Below are 16,905 nucleotides of genomic sequence, written 5' to 3'. Positions count from 1 at the left end.
GGGAGTGTGTCAGTTTTCACAAGTGTCCCGGGGAGTGTGTCAGTATTCGCAGGGGGTCCTGGGGAGTGTGTCAGTATTCACAGGGGTCCTGCGGAGTGTGTCAGTATTCACAAGTGTCCCGGGGAGTGTGTCAGTATTCGCAGGGGGTCCTGGGGAGTGTGTCAGTATTCACAGGGGTCCTGGGGAGTGTGTCAGGATTCACAAGTGTCCCGGGGAGTGTGTCAGTATTCACAGGGGTCCTGGGGAGTGTGTCGGTATTTACAGGTGTCCTGGAGAGTGTGTCAGGATTTACAGGGGGTCCTGGGGAGTGTGTCAGTATTCACAGGGGTCCTGGGGAGTGTGTCAGTATTCACAGGGGGTCCTGGGGAGTGTGTCAGTATTCACAGGTGTCCTGGGGAGTGTGTCAGTATTCACAGGGGGTCCCGGGGAGTGTGTCGGTATTTACAGGGGTCCTGGGGAGCGTGTCGGTATTCACAGTGGTCCTTGGGAGTGTGTCAGTATTCACAGGGGTCCCGGGGAGTGTGTCAGTATTTACAGGGGTCCCAGGGAGTGTGTCGGTACTTACAGGGGTCCTGGGGAGCGTGTCGGTATTTACAGGGGTCCTGGGGAGCATGTCGGTATTTACAGGGGTCCTGGGGAGTGTGTCCGTATTCACAGGGGTCCCGGGGAGTGTGTCCGTATTCACAGGGTGTCCTTGGGAGTGTGTCCGTATTCACAGGGGGGTCCTGGGGAGTGTGTCGGTATTTACAGGGGGTCCCGGGGAGTGTGTCGGTATTCACAGGGTGTCCTGGGGTGTGTGTTGGTATTTACAGGGGGTCCCGGGGAGTGTGTTGGTATTTACAGGGGGTCCCGGGGAGTGTATCGGTATTCACAGTGGTCCCGGGGATTGTGTCGGTATTCACGAGGGTCCTGTGGAGTGTATCGGTATTCACGGGGGTCCTGTGGAGTGTGTCAGTTTTCACAGGGGTCCTGTGGAGTGTGTCAGTATTCACAGGGGTCCTGGGGAGTGTGTTGGTATTTACAGGGGGTCCCGGGGAGTGTATCAGTATTCACAGGGGTCCTGTGGAGTGTGTCAGTATTCACAGGGGTCCTGGGGAGTGTGTTGGTATTTACAGGGGGTCCCAGGGAGTGTATCAGTATTCACAGGGGTCCTGGGGAATGTGTCGGTATTCACAGGGGGTCCTGGGGAGTGTGTCAGTATTCACAGGGGTCCCAGGGTGTGCCAAATCCCATTGTACACTCCCACACCCACATTGTAATTTGTCCTCTAATGTGCCTATTGCCTTGTTTATTAATTATTGTACTGCCCTGCACTGGTTTGTGCACTTTATGTAGTCCTGTGCAGGTCTGTAGTCTAGTGCAGTTTTTATGTTGTTTTATGTAGTCTTGTGTAGCCTTGTGCTGTCTCACATAGTCTAGTGTAGTTTTGTGTTGTTTCATGTAACACCATGGTCCTGGAGGAACGTTGTTTCATTTTTACTGTGTACTGTACCAACAATTCATGGTCGGAATGACAAGAAAAACAACTTGAACTTACCCCTTCCCTCACTCTTACTGCTCCCCTTTTTTTCTCTCCCCCTCTCCCTCCCTCTCCTTCTCTCCCCTGCTGTGCCTCTCCCTCCCTCCCCTCTGCCTCTCTCTACCCCTCTCCTCTCATCCTCTTACTCCTTCCCTTCCTCTCTCCCTTTCCCACACTGTTTCTCCTACTCCCCCTCTCGCACACACGTGCACTCATCCACACACACACACTCTCACCCACACACACTCACACACACACCCCCACACCCACACACACTCACACCCACACACACTCTCACACACACAGGCACACACTCTCTCTCACACACACACACTCTCACACACACAGGCACACACTCTCTCTCACACACACTCTCTCTCACACACATACTCTCTCACACACTCACACACACTCTCTCTCACACACACGCTCACACACACGCACACACACTCACACACTCTCTCTCACACACACGCACACACACACTCTCTCACACACACACACTCTCACACACACACACACTCACACACACTCTCTCTCACACACACGCTCACACACACGCACACACACTCACACACTCTCTCTCACACACACGCACACACACTCACACACACATGCACACTCACACACATACTCTCTCACACACTCACACACATACTCTCTCACACACTCACACACATGCTCTCTCACACACTCACACACATACTCTCTCACACACTCACACACATGCCCTCACACACACTCACACTCTCTCTCACACAGCTGCTCTGATGCTGTTAACATGATTTAGAGGGGATGAGTGTGCTGCTTGTTCTCACACCTCCTCACATTTCACTGGCCTGTATGTCTTTAACACCTGTACAGGCAACTCGGAAATCTGTATGAATCTCTCCTACCGTCCACCTCCCTCTCTCCCACTGCCCTGCCGCTCCTACATTCCCTCCCTTTCTCCCTCCCCTCTCCCTCTCCCCCTTGCCTCCCTCTCCACCTTCTCCCACTCCCTTCCCTCCTCTCCTCCATCTCTCCCTTCCCTCCCCACTTGCCTCCCTCTTCTCCTTCCCTTTTCTCTCCCATTTCCTTCCCTCTTCCACTCCCTCCCCTGCCTTTCCCTCTCCTCCCTTTTGCACTCCCACTCCCTTCCCTCTCCCACACACTCCTTTTCCTGTCCTACTCCCCTCCCTCTCCCATTGTCCTCTTCTCCTTCTCCCAGTCTCTCTTCCCTTCTCCCTCTCCCCTTCTCTCTATTTCCCTCTACTCTCTCTATTTCTCTCGCTGTCCCTACCCTCTCTCTCCCTTACCTCACTGGCCTCTTCCCCTCTCCCCTCTCTCCCCTTATCCTTCTCTCACCCTTTCCCATCTCTCTCACCTCTCTCCCTTCCCTACTCTTACCATTTCTCTCCTTGTCCCTCTCTTCACCCCTCTCCTTCCCTTTTCTGCTCTGCCTCTATCTCTCCCTCCCACTCCATTTTGTCCCCTCTCTCTTTCCACTTACATTTCTGTCCCCATTCCCTGTCTCTGTTTCTTCCTGTCCCTTTCTCTCTCCCTTTCTGTCTCTCTACCCCTCTCTCACCCTCCATCCCTCCCTCCCTCTTTCCATCTGTTTTTCTATCCGCTCCTAGTCTCTCTCCCTTTCTCTCTCCCCTCCTGCTCTCTCCATTTTGGCCCCTCTCCCTCTCTCTTTCCCTCTACCATATTGCCCCACATTCCCTGTCTCTCCATCTCTCCTCTCTCTCTCTCTCCTCTCCCTCCCTTTCCCAGCCTCCTGAGAGTATTTCCTTAATTTGTCACAGGGTGCCAGGGCATTTCTCACACCTCGAGATCAAGCAGAGGGTATGCTGAGACAGCCGATCGTCTTAAGCTACTTTCCCTCCCTCCCTCCCCTCCCTTCTACACCCGCAGAGAAAATATTTTTTCCCTACTAGCTGTCACTTGATCTACAGCAGCTGGGGGGGGGTGTTGTTGGGGGAAGTCAGTGGGGGCAGAGAGAAGGACGGAGGGGTGTGTCCTCTCCTTGTATGGCAAAGAGAGCACTTGCCCAGGTTCCCAGATGCTCAGAGGGAGGTTGACCCACCCCTCTCACTCCCACGTGACGGAGATCTCCATCCCACCTCTAACACACTGCCCCCTCCCACCCAACCCTCTCGCTTCCTCCACCTCCTCACCCTTTAAGCTCAGCAGCCCGACCCAGAAGGAGCCAGTTCTCGCGGATTGCTCTCCCGGCGAGCAACAACACCCCCCCTCTCCCGAGCCGATACTGCCTCCCCCCTCCTGCCCCCTCTCCGCCTCAGAGAGCCTCTCTGTCTGTCTCTCTCTTTCTCACTCTTCCCCCCTCCACACGAGAGAGCACCCCCTCTACAAGGAGCTCTCCCCCCACATCTCTGTCTCTCTCTCTTGTCCCCACCCCCCCCCACCACCATGGAGAACGGACACATGAAGACCACTGAGGAGTGCGTCGCTTATTTCGGGGTCAATGAGTTGACCGGCCTCAGCCCAGAGCAGGTCAAGAAGAATTTCGACAAGTATGGCCCCAATGGTAAGTGAGAGATCACAGAAGAGTGGTGGGTGGTGGTGGTTTGCAGAGTCGTCTCAGATTCAGGAAGGGGGGAAGAATTGCTTGGGGTTGGGGAGAGGGTAAACAGCCAGCAAGAGGCTCCGGGCCGGATCGAATAGAGAGCAGCAAAGGCAGTGCAGGAGGGTATGGAGGTGTTGCAGCAGTGATACCTGCTAACCTGTCTCTCTCTTCCTCCCTCTCTCCTCCTTCTTCCCGCCATGGACCGACAGAGCTGCCCGCCGAGGAAGGTAAGCTCATTCACCTCCTTGTTCTCTCCCTCCCCTCTCTCTCTTGTCCCCTTCCTTGCCTCTCTCCCTTTCACAATTCCCTTTGTGCTTTCCTCTTCCCCTTCCCCTCTCCCCCTTTGACTCTCTTGCCCTCACTCATATACTCTACCTCTCTCCATCTGTCCTGCCTTGCCCTCTCTCACTTTCTTTCAATCTTCCGACCCCCCTCTCTCTTCTCAGCTTTCACTCTCTATCTCCCCCTTCTCTCCGCCACTCTCTCCCCTTCAACCTTTCCTTCTCTCTCCCTCTCTGTCCCCTCCAACCTTTTCTCCTCTGTCTGTCTGTCTCTCCCCTGACCTGTACACGTCTAACAACAGCTCCATCTCCTTTCAGGCAAAACACTTTGGCAGCTGGTGGCCGAGCAGTTCGAGGACCTTTTGGTCAGGATTCTGCTCCTGGCAGCTTGTATCTCCTTTGTAAGTACACAGTCCGCCGGAAAATTAGTTATGCACATCAGCTCCTCAATTTTACACACCCCTCCCGTCTCTATGACCCCCTCGCTCCATTACACCCCTTCCTGTCTCAGTAAACCCTTCCTCCCCTGAGCTTCTCCATCTTCATGCCCCCTCCCTCCCCACATCCTTCCCAGTCTCAGTGACCCCCTCCCTTCACTACTCACCTCACTGTCTCAGTAACCTCCAATAGTCCTCCCAACTATTGTAACCCACTCTGGATCCCTGTCTCCCTTACTCCAGACTCCTGCTTGATCCAGCATGCCTTCAACTGTCAAGCGACTCCCTCCCCTCCCTGCCCTGTCCCTTCCCCTCCCTACTTGAAGACACACTTAAACTTGACCTGAAACTTCAGGCTTAAAGTCACCTGTTGCCGAGATCTTCTTACCAAAGGCGGTATCAAGTTTGTGCAGTTAGAGCCCTTGCATGCATTTTCCAGGATAATGGGTGTTGTCTGTAATGCCTGGCGCGCGCGTGTGTCTCACAGAGTGTGTGTGTCTGCATCTGTGTGATATTCTGAGTGTGTGTGTCTTAATCTGAGTGTTTGTGTGTGCATCTGTGAATTTGAGTATGTGTGAGTGAGTGTGTGTGTACATGTGTGTGAGTGTGTAAGTATGTGTGAGTGAATGTGTACATGAGTGTGTGTGTATGTGAGTGAATGTGTACATGAGCGTGTGTGTGTGAGTATGTGTGAGTGAATGTGTACATGAGTGTGTGTGTGAGTATGTAAGTGAGCATGTGTGTGTGGGGTGTGTATATGAGTGTGTGTGGTGTGTGTGTGAGTGTGTGGTGGTGTGTGTATATGAGTGTGTGTGAGTGTGTGGGGGTGGGGGTGTGGTGTGTGTGTGTGTGTGTGTGTGTGTGTGTGTGTGTGTGTGTGTGTGTGTGTGTGTGTGTGTGTGTACACATCTGTGTGCTGCACAATGCATCTGGTCAGGGTCACAGACCAGTACGAACTCAGGTCCTTTGGCCCAGCTGAGCCAGTTCATTATGTTTGGCCCATATCCCTCTAAACCTTTTCTATCCATGGATCTGCCTGAGTTCTTAATGTGCCTGCCTCAATTGCTTCCTCTGGCAGCTCGTCCTATATATGACCATTCTGTGGGTGAAGAAGTTGCCCTTGGGTCCTAATTAAATCTTTTTCTCCTCTCCTTAAATATATGTCCACTAGTTCTTGATTCCCCAACCAAGGAAAAAGACTGTCTGTACCCCTCAAGATTTTATTGCCCTCTGTAAGGTCACCCCTCAGCCTCCTACACTGCAAGTAATAGAACCCCAACCTGCCCAACTGCACTCTGTAACTCAGTCCCCCGAGTCCCAGCAACATCATCATAAAAGTTATCTGCACTTTTTCCAGTTCAATGGCATCTTTCCTATAGGAGGGCGACCAAAGTCAAACACAATTCTCCAAGTGCAACCTCACTGGCGTCTTGTACAACTGCTACATGACTTCCCAACTCCTGTACTCAGTGCCCTGACTGATGAAGATCATGTGCCAAATGCCTTCTTCACCGTCCTGTCTCCTCGTGATTGCACTTTGAACCATGTGCTGTACCCCTCGGTCCCTCTGTTCTGCCCAGGGCCCTGCCAGTCACTGTGAAAGTCGGGTGCCATGTTGCATGCCAGAGAGCACAGCAGGTCCTACAACATTCTATCTCACAAAGACATTGGCAATTCAGGACAGAGATGGGGCAAGTTAAAAGATTTTGTAAGGCGGCCAGTATTGTTTCATATGAGGGGTGTATGGACCACACACAACACACTGGATAAAGTGCCTTCTCAGAGGGTTTAGGTAGTGTATGGGGGATGGGATCATGCCACTGGGACCCAGCATGGGCCTGGTGGGGCAAATGCACTCCCAAGAAAGAGAGAGAGTGGGGAGGGGGAAAGAGACTTTGAGGGAGGGAGGGAGAGACTGGGAAAGTGTATGTGTGTGTAAAAGAGAGAGAGATAGACTGACTGGGAGAGAAATTGGGAGCAAGAGAGACAGGGTGAGAACAGAGGGAGGATGGGAGCTAGAGACAGAGAGAGAGAGGTGGAGAGAAGCACACAGATAGAGACACAGAGATAGATAGTGAGGGAGACATAGTCACTGGATGAGGAGCATTATAGAAGGCATTTGTGGCAGATGCAACTATAGGGATCAGCAGAAGACAGAGTAAAATAAAATTCTCTGAAAGGCTTTGTATTTGTGGTGGATGTGATGTATAGGGACCAGCAGAAGGCACTGGATTAAGTTTCTCACAGGAGGGGGGAGGGGTGTGTGTGTGTGTGTGTGTGTGTGTGTGTGTGTGTGTGTGTGTGTGTGTGTGTGTGTGTGTGTGTGTGTGTGTGTGTGTGTGTGTGTGTGTGTGTGTGTGTGTGTGTGTGTGTGTGTGTGTGTGTGTGTGTGTGTGTGGTATAGGGACCAGCAGAAGACATTGGATAAAGTTCTCCACAGGAGGCTTGTTTATGCGGTGGATGTGTATTATGGAGACCAGAAGAAGGCATTGGATAAAGTACCCCTTGACAGACTTTTCTTCAGTATATGGACTGGTGCATTCACCTTACCTTTTAGGAAAAGGTTTGACCCAGCAGTCTCAGAGAAGGTGTTTATGCTTTGTAGAGATATCTGGCCTTAAGTGGGAAGTTGATGCTGGTTTTTCAGGTCACTCACCTCTCTCAGAGGGAGGGTGGGCAGGGGAGGATGAGAATGCAGAGAAGTAAACAAGCCAGCTGTCCCTTGTCAATCATCCGGTCTTCTGGAACCCAACACCTCAAGGCATCCAGGGTTAGTGTGAGATCTTAGACATCTCATCTAAATCGGGAGCCGGTTCCTTTGTCTGTAGCTTGGGAGGGGTGGGGAGGGAGGGAGAGGAGGGTAGAGAGAGAATGAGAGAGAGTAATAGAGAGAGGAGAGAGAGGGATTAGAAAAGCTGAAAAAGTGATCAAAAGACAGAGGAGAGGGAGGAGAAGAGAGGGCAGTGTCAGAGGAGTGAGAAAGAGGGAGTGGGTAAGAGAGAGAAGGAGAGAGTGAGGGTGGGAGAAAGAGGGAGAGAGAGTGAGAGATCAGAACAGCAAGAGAGGGAGACGGTGTGAAAGTTAGAGAGAGAGAGAGAGCATAAGAAAGGCAAAGGGGGAGAAAGAGTCTGAGAGACGGGGAGTGAGATAGGGTCAGAGAGTTAGATGGAAATGGCTAGAGGTGGGGAGACACTGAGAGATAAATATATTGAGAGAAGTTTAAAGAGAGATGGAGAAACAGAGAAAGAGGAACATCAGATACTGCACGGGAGCGGCCATTGAGTCCCCATGTCTGTGCCAAATTTAACTGAGTCCCATCTCCCTCCATTCCCCGTGTCTGGTTAACAGCTTCATAAGCATCTCTTTTATATCTGCCTTCACCATCACCCCTGAAAGCACATTCCAGGGAGAGAGGGAGGGAGGGAGGGAGAGAGAGAGAAAGGGAGAGAGAGAGAGAGAGAGAGAGAGAGAGAGAGAGAGAGAGAGAGAGAGAGAGAGAGAGAGAGAGAGAGAGAGAGAGAGAGAGAGAGAGAGAGAGAGAGAGAGAGAGAGAGAGAGAGAGAGTTACAGAGGAAGTGAGTGAGAGTGTAGAGTGTAAGAGAGACACTGTGAGAGTGCTAGGCATGGGAAGAGTGGACAGTGAGCACCTTTCTCCGGGGTGGAACTGTCTAATACAGGAGCGCTTAATTTTAAGGTAATTGGTGTAATAGGGGGGATATCAGAGGTAGGATACCTTTACACAGAGAGTGGCAAGTGCGTGGAATGCGCTGTCGAGGGTTGTGGAGGAGGCCGATACATTAGAGATATTTGAGGGACACTTAGACACATGGATGAAAAGAAATGGAGGGTTATTGGGAGGGAAGGGTTAAATTGATCGCACTGTTGGTTAAAGTGTCCGTGCCACATTTTGGGCTGAAGAGCCTGCACTGTTCTGTGTTCTATGAGAGAGAAAGAGAGTGAGAGAGGATAGCAAGGGGTAGATGGAAAAAGAGTGAGAGAAGGAGAGAACGAATGTTGGGACCCATAATACGAAGGATGGAAGGGAGAAGAGGCCTGTATCTTCACCACTGAACTCAAAGGCAATGGCTCACCCCTCCTGGCACAGCAGTAGTGCTGTTGATGTTGGCTTGACTAACAATGATTACTGTGTCCCACCCAGGGACTGTATGACAGAATGGTGAGGAGAGAGCTTCGCTCAGTATCTGACCTCGGGAGTGTGTGATGGGACGGTGTGGAGGGAGCTTCGCTCAGTATCTGACCCCGGGAGTGTGTGATGGGACGGTGTGGAGGGAGCTTCACTCTGTGTCTGACCCCGGGAGTGTGTGATGGGACAGTGTGGAGGGAGATTCACTCTGTGTCTGACCCCGGGAGTGTGTGATGGGACAGTGTGGAGGGAGATTCACTCTGTGTCTGACCCCGGGAGTGTGTGATGGGATGGTGCGCAGGGAGCTTCACTCTGTGTCTGACCCTGGGAGTGTGTGATGGGACGGTGTGGAGGGAGCTTCACTCTGTGCCTGACCCCGGGAGTGTGTGATGGGACGGTGTGGAGGGAGCTTCACTCTATGTCTGACCCCGGGAGTGTGTGATGGGACAGTGTGGAGGGAGCTTCACTCTGTGTCTGACCCCGGGAGTGTGTGATGGGACAGTGTGGAGGGAGATTCACTCTGTGTCTGACCCCGGGAGTGTGTGATGGGATGGTGCGCAGGGGAGATTCACTCTGTGTCTGACCCCGGGAGTGTGTGATGGGATGGTGCGCAGGGAGCTTCACTCTGTGTCTGACCCTGGGAGTGTGTGATGGGACGGTGTGGAGGGAGCTTCACTCTGTGCCTGACCCCGGGAGTGTGTGATGGGACGGTGTGGAGGGAGCTTCACTCTATGTCTGACCCCGGGAGTGTGTGATGGGACAGTGTGGAGGGAGCTTCACTCTGTGTCTGACCCCGGGAGTGTGTGATGGGACAGTGTGGAGGGAGATTCACTCTGTGTCTGACCCCGGGAGTGTGTGATGGGATGGTGCGCAGGGAGATTCACTCTGTGTCTGACCCCGGGAGTGTGTGATGGGACGGTGCGCAGGGAGCTTCACTCTGTGTCTGACCCTGGGAGTGTGTGATGGGACGGTGTGGAGGGAGCTTCACTCTGTGTCTGACCCTGGGAGTGTGTGATGGGACGGTGTGGAGGGAGCTTCACTCTGTGTCTGACCCCGGGAGTGTGTGATGGGACAGTGTGGGGAGGGAGCTTCACTCTGTGTCTGACCCCGGGAGTGTGTGATGGGACGGTGAGGAGGGAGATTCCCTCTGTGTCTGACCCCGGGAGTGTGAGGAGGTAGCTTCACTCTGTGTCTGACCCCGGGAGTGTGAGGAGGTAGTTTCACTCTGTGTCTGACCCCGGGAGTGTGTGATGGGACGGTGTGGAGGGAGCTTCACTCTGTGTCTGACCCCGGGAGTGTGTGATGGGACGGTGTGGAGGGAGCTTCACTCTGTGTCTGACCCCGGGAGTGTGTGATGGGACGGTGTGGAGGGAGCTTCACTCTGTGTCTGACCCCGGGAGTGTGTGATGGGACGGTGTGGAGGGAGCTTCACTCTGTGTCTGACCCCGGGAGTGTGTGATGGGACGGTGTGGAGGGAGCTTCACTCTGTGTCTGACCCCGGGAGTGTGTGATGGGACGGTGTGGAGGGAGATTCACTCTGTGTCTGACCCCGGGAGTGTGTGATGGGACGGTGTGGAGGGAGCTTCACTCTGTGTCTGGCCCCGGGAGTGTGTGATGGGACGGTGTGGAGGGAGCTTCACTCTGTGCCTGACCCCGGGAGTGTGTGATGGGACGGTGTGGAGGGAGCTTCACTCTGTGTCTGACCCCGGGAGTGAGTGATGGGACGGTGTGGAGGGAGCTTCACTCTGTGTCTGACCCCGGGAGTGTGTGATGGGATGGTGTGGAGGGAGCTTCACTCTGTGTCTGACCCCGGGAGTGGGAGGAGGTAGCTTCACTCTGTGTCTGACCCCGGGAGTGTGAGGAGGTAGCTTCACTCCGTGTCTGACCCCGGGAGTGTGAGGAGGTAGCTTCACTCCATGTCTGACCCCGGGAGTGTGAGGAGGTAGCTTCACTCCGTGTCTGACCCCGGGAGTGTGAGGAGGTAGCTTCACTCCGTGTCTGACCCCGGGAGTGTGAGGAGGTAGCTTCACTCCGTGTCTGACCCCGGGAGTGTGAGGAGGTAGCTTCACTCCGTGTCTGACCCCGGGAGTGTGAGGAGGTAGCTTCACTCCGTGTCTGACCCCGGGAGTGTGAGGAGGTAGCTTCACTCCGTGTCTGACCCCGGGAGTGTGAGGAGGTAGCTTCACTCTCCCATGGCGCTCCCTCCCCACCAACCCTCCTTGCAGCCAGAGTCTCTGAAAACACTGCTGAGGACAGCAATGTTCCAGCAGGAAGTTTTCCGTCTTGGCGGTGACCTTTGAGAGTCAGAATTCTCCGCACTGCCTATGGGATCTAAAGTTACTCATCCAGGGTCTTGATTTCCCCAGGTCCTGGCACCTTGCTTGAATTCCAGTGTACTCCTTGTTAGAAGGGAGGGCGGTGGGGAGGGTTGGGGGGGGAGGAGGGAGGGGAAGGGAAGGAACAGCTGCTAAGGAAGTCACCAAGGCAGCTGAGAGCTCAGGCTTGTATGGGGGGACTTACCAAATAGAGTTTATCAAACAGGCTGGAGGGGAGAAATCCAAAGAATGTTTGGCATCTGGGGAGAGAGAGAAGGAGAAAGAGTTAGAGATGGAGAAGAGAAAGGGAGAGAGGGGAGAGACATAAAGGAGAGAGAGGAGAAAAGTGAGAGGGAAGGGAGAATGTGGGAGGAAGGGGAAGTATGAGGGGTGGGAGGAGGGAGGGGAAGAAGGGAGAATGATGAGGATAAAAAAGGAGAAAGTGTGCAGAGATGGGGCAGAGAGGGGTGAGAGGGGGCAGAGAGGGATGAGAGATGGGGCAGAGAGTGAGAGGGGGCAGAGAGGGATGAGAGATGGGGCAGAGAGTGAGAGAGATGGGGCAGAGAGGGGTGAGAGAGAGAGAGAGAGGATATAGTGATAGGCTAGGGGGAGAAAGTGTGCAGAGACTGGGGCAGAGAGGGATGAGAGATGGGGCAGACAGGGGTGAGAGATGGGGCAGAGAGTGAGAGAGATGGGGCAGAGAGGGGTGAGAGAGAGAGAGAGAGAGGATATAGTGATAGGCTAGGGGGAGAAAGGGAGAGTCAGAATAGGAACGAGAGAAAGAGACAGACAGGAACAAGAGAGGGAGAGAAACAGGCAGACAGCATTTAGGAAAAAGACAGGTGCAGAGGAAGGGTGATTACGTATGGATGGAGACATGAACAGAGAAGGACAGAGATAGGCAGGCAGAGGGTGGGGTGGGTGTTCCATTCAGAGATTATGGCCTGTAGAATAGACCTCTTAACCTACTTCTAGATTAATCGAACCCTTCCTTCCTACACACCCTCCATTCTTTTTTCATTCATGTGCCTTAAATGCCCCTCTACCACCGTCCCAGCAGTATTCTCCACACCCACCACCCTTTGTGTAAAAATAAACACCTCTTCCATCCCCCCAAACTTTCCTTCAGTCACTTTAAAATAATTATGCCCCCTTGTGTTAGTTATTTCCACCCAAAGAAGAAAGGTCTTTGGCTGTCTACTCTACCTATGCCTCTTATCACCTTATATGTCATCTCTCATCCTCCTTTGCTCCAAAGAGAAAAGCCCTAGTGTACTTTACCTTTCCTCATTAACACATGCTCTCTAATCCTGGCAGCATCCTGGTAAATCTCCTCTGTACTCTCTCTAAAGCTTCCACATCCTTACTGTAATGAGGCGACCAGAACTGAGCACAATATTCCAAGTGTGGTACAAGCAGCATTTTATAGAGCTGCAACATTACCTTGCAGCTCTTGAACTCAGTCACCCAACTAGCAAAGGCCAACACACCGTCTGCCTTCTTAACCATCCTATCAATTTGCACATCAACTCTGAGGGATCTACAGACGTGGGTCCCAGCACTGCTGCATCCTGCCGTTAATCCTCTCCTTTGTCTTCAAGTTCAGTCTTCCACAGTGAATGACATCACACTTCTCCAGATTATTGCTGAGTTCCAACCACTCACCAGAGAGAAAGAGAAATCTCCCCTCACCCTGCTCCTGTCCCTCTGTCTAAAATGGGCCACCTTTGTCCCCACTCCCCATTCTACCTTCTGACTGGACCACTGAACCCGTTCCAAGTACAGGTCTAGTAAAACTCACTCCACAACGGCTCCCATCCCTCGGCTGGGAGACCGGGAATGTCCATGAGATGTGGTCCCCCTCCACCCATCTATAACCTCACTGCTTCAATGTTCAATCCTACACAGTGGTGACCGAGAATATGCCCTTTGTCTTCCCAGTTCCTTGTGTATGCCCATACTAACTCCTCTGAGCGACCATGTGTAATTAAATGCGGAGTGACCACAGAACAATTAAACTCTAAAAGTGAGCCTACAGCAATTATCTGTGGAATCATAGCTAGTGTGATGCTATTACAGATTGGGGCCGAGGTTTGAAGTTAAACTCCGGCATCCTCTCATTTTTCTCGTTTGCGTGTGGGTTTCCTCCGGGTTCTCCAGTTTCCTCCCACAGTCCTAAGATGTATCGGTTAGTAGTTTAATCGGTCATTGTAAATTGACCTGTGATTAGGCAAGGGTAAAATCGGTGGGTTGCTGGGTGGGGCAGCTCGTTAGGCCAGAGGGTCTGTTGCACACTGTATAATAAAAAATAAGAAATAAATAATGATTGAACTCTGAGAGAACACTGCAGGAATGGCACCGAGGAGGGAGAGAACGATTGCTGTGACTAATGTTTACTGGACTTTCGGGATTCTCAATCAGTGTTCATCCTCCATCCACAGGTCCTGGCGTGGTTTGAGGAGGGAGAGGAGACAGTCACGGCTTTCGTCGAACCCTTTGTGATCCTGCTGATTCTCATTGCCAACGCAGTGGTCGGAGTTTGGCAGGTAAAGACTGGTGGGATTTGACGAGGGGATTTTCCACTGTCCCATTCTTCACCATCGAATCTACCCCAACTCTACTAAATGTTACCAATGCACTCAGATTCTGGCAAATTCCCAACCATTCCCCATCCTAATGAATCCCAGTATCTCTGTCCCAATATTTTCCACCCCATCCCAATGGGAAACAAGCTCTCCCTATCCCAATATCTCCCACCCTATCCCACCTCAGACCCAGTATCTCCACATCCCAATATCATTCCCTCATCTGAACTGGCAACAGCCTCTCTTCATCCCAATGTCTCCCCTCTTGCCCCTTCATGGAGAGTCTCCCCATCCCAACTGGGAACAGCCTCTCTCCATCCCAACATCTCCCACCCTGTACCAACTGAAATCCAGTATCTCCACATCCCAATATCACTCCCACATCTCAACTGGAAACTGCTTCTTTCCATCCCAATATGTCCCACCCTGTTCCAACAAAAAGAATCTCCCCCCATCTACCACCTCATCCCAACTGTGACTAACCTCTCAATACATCTTACCCTGTCCCAACTGAATCAACCCCATCCCAATATTTCCCACCATGTTCCTACTGGGATTGAACCATACTTATCCCAATATCTTCCCTACCCTGTCCCAACTGGGACTAACCTCTTGCCATCTCAATATCTCCCACCCCAACCCAACTGGAAGCAACCTCTCCTCATCCCAATGTCTCCCACCCCGTCCCAACTATCCAAACTGGGTTCAACCTTTCCCCTTCACTATATCTCTCACCCTGTCCGGACTGGAGTCATCCATTCTCCATCCTAATATCTCCTACACTTTCCCAACTGGGACTGCCTCATTCACATTCTAATATCTCTTTATTCCAATATCTCCAGCTTGTCCCAAGTAGGTACAACCTCTCCTCATCCCAATATCTCTTTCCACGGCCCAAAATCTGCCATACCATCTCAACTGAGACTAGACCATCCCCATCCCAATATGACCCATACAAGACTAACCATTCCCTATTCCAAAATCTGCCACACCTTTCCAAATGAGCTAACCCTTCCCAATTCCAATATCTCCCACCCTCTCCCCGACTCTTGCCTACTCCCTTGCCTTATCGTTCTGCCTGCCTACCTCCAGCCCTGACCCATCACTCGATTCTCCCTCTACCCCAGGAGAGGAATGCAGAGGATGCCATTGAGGCTCTGAAGGAATATGAGCCGGAGATGGGGAAGGTCTATCGGACAGACAAAAAGCTTGTCCAGAGGATCAAGGCTCGGGAGATCGTCCCTGGGGACATTGTGGAGGTAGCAGGTGAGCAGGATAGTTAGGGGAGTCTTCCCTGGATGGGGTGAGTTCATGTACCCAACATCCACCATATTGCCTGACCCCACCTGCAGGTCAGGAACGTGATGGGTGGGGTGACGATGCAGGAAGGGGTGTAGGAGGGGGTGTGGTGACAGAGACAGGGAGAGGTGTAGGAGAGGGAGGGATGTAGGAGAGGGTGGGGTGACAGAGACAGGGAGGGGTGTAGGAGGGGGTGGGGTGACAGAGACAGGGAGGGGTGTAGGAGGGGTGAGGTGCCAATGCAGGGAGGAGTGTAGGAGAGGGAGAGGTGATAGAGACAGGGAGGGGTGTAAGAGGGAGTGGGATGACAGAGGGAAGGGTGTAGGAGGGGGTGGGGTGACAGAGACAGGGAGGGGTGTAGTAGGGGTGAGGTGCCGATGCAGGGAGGGTGTAGGAGAGGGAGAGGTGATAGAGACAGGGAGGGGTGTAAGAGGGAGTGGGATGACAGAGGGAAGGGTGTAGGAGGGGGTGGGGTGACAGAGACAGGGAGGGGTGCAGTAGGGGTGAGGTGCCGATGCAGGGAGGAGTGTAGGAGAGGGAGAGGTGATAGAGACAGGGAGGGGTGTAAGAGGGAGTGGGATGACAGAGGGAAGGGTGTAGGAGGGGGTGGGGTGACAGAGACAGGGAGGGGTGCAGTAGGGGTGAGGTGCCGATGCAGGGAGGAGTGTGGGAGAGGGAGAGGTGATAGAGACAGGGAGGGGTGTAGTAGGGATGAGGTGCCGATGCAGGGAGGAGTGTGGGAGAGGGAGAGGTGATAGAGACAGGGAGGGGTGTAAGAGGGAGTGGGATGACAGAGGGAGGGATGTAGAAGGGGGTGGGATGACAGAGACAGGGAGGAGTGTAGGAGAGGGAGGGGTGTAAGAGAGGGAGGGGTGACAGATGCAGGAAAGAGTGTTTTGGCGATTTGGATGGATGTAGGGGAGATTGGGGACATGGTGGCAGGGGATTGAGGGGATCACTGAGATGGGGAGAGTCTATCACTAAACTCCCTCCCACTGTCCCTCCCTCAGTTGGGGACAAGGTTCCAGCTGACATCCGAATCCTGAAGATCATCTCCACCACCTTGCGCGTTGACCAATCCATTCTGACCGGCGAGTCCGTGTCTGTCATCAAGCACACAGAACCTGTCCCGGACCCACGCGCTGTCAACCAGGATAAGAAGAACATGCTCTTCTCTGTGAGTTCACTCCCTGACTGGGAGTTATCAACCAAACTCACTGACCAGGAGTTTGTAAACGAAACTCACTGGCCGGAGATTTATTAACCAAACCCACTGACTGGGAGTTTATTAACTAGACTCATTATTAACCACAGTTACTGACTAGATGTTTATTAAACAAACTCACTGACTGGGAGTTTATAATCCAAACTCACTAGCCAGGTGTTTATTAACAAAACTCACTGACCAGGAGGTTGTTAACCATATTCACTCACTGGAAGTTTATTAACTACACCCACTGACTGGGTATTTTTTAACCAAACTCATTGACTAAGGGTTTATTAGCCAAACTCACTGACTGGAGGTTTATTAACCAAATTCACTGACCGTGGGTTTATTAACTAAACTGACTAGGTGTTTATTAACCAAACTCACTGACCGGGAGTTTATTAACCAAACTTATTGACTGGTTGTTTATTAACTACACCCAATGACTGGATGTTTATTAACCAAACTCACTGACTGGGATTTATTAACCAAACTCACTGACCATGGGTTTATTAACTAAACTCACTGACTGGGTGTTTATTAACC

The 16,905-nt window shown here is 52.4% G+C and overlaps 2 protein-coding genes across 2 annotated transcripts in view; both read left to right on the top strand.

The window, feature by feature from the left end:
* Positions 1-2,372: 2,372 nt before the first annotated feature.
* Positions 2,373-3,699, top strand: LOC140719065 (uncharacterized; the record flags this gene model as incomplete). The annotated part of the gene is made up of 1 exon (XM_073033438.1): positions 2,373-3,699. A coding segment is annotated over one exon (927 nt), but the record flags the coding sequence as incomplete, so codon positions are not given.
* A 143-nt stretch (positions 3,700-3,842) lies between these two features.
* LOC140719064 (sarcoplasmic/endoplasmic reticulum calcium ATPase 1) overlaps positions 3,843-16,905 on the top strand; it is a 64,045-nt gene continuing 50,982 nt past the window's right edge. Inside the window, exons 1-6 of the mRNA XM_073033437.1 lie at positions 3,843-4,052; positions 4,301-4,318; positions 4,691-4,773; positions 13,710-13,814; positions 14,981-15,119; positions 16,163-16,329. Coding sequence (XP_072889538.1) covers positions 3,935-4,052; positions 4,301-4,318; positions 4,691-4,773; positions 13,710-13,814; positions 14,981-15,119; positions 16,163-16,329 — 630 coding nt within the window. The 5' untranslated portion in view covers positions 3,843-3,934. The remainder of the gene's footprint in view (positions 4,053-4,300; positions 4,319-4,690; positions 4,774-13,709; positions 13,815-14,980; positions 15,120-16,162; positions 16,330-16,905) is intronic.

The sequence above is a fragment of the Hemitrygon akajei genome, chromosome 31 (genome assembly GCF_048418815.1).
Source record: "Hemitrygon akajei chromosome 31, sHemAka1.3, whole genome shotgun sequence".
In the NCBI taxonomy this organism is placed as follows: domain Eukaryota; kingdom Metazoa; phylum Chordata; class Chondrichthyes; order Myliobatiformes; family Dasyatidae; genus Hemitrygon; species Hemitrygon akajei.
Note: the sequence above shows the minus strand (reverse complement) of the source record. Positions and strands in the feature narration are given on the sequence as shown.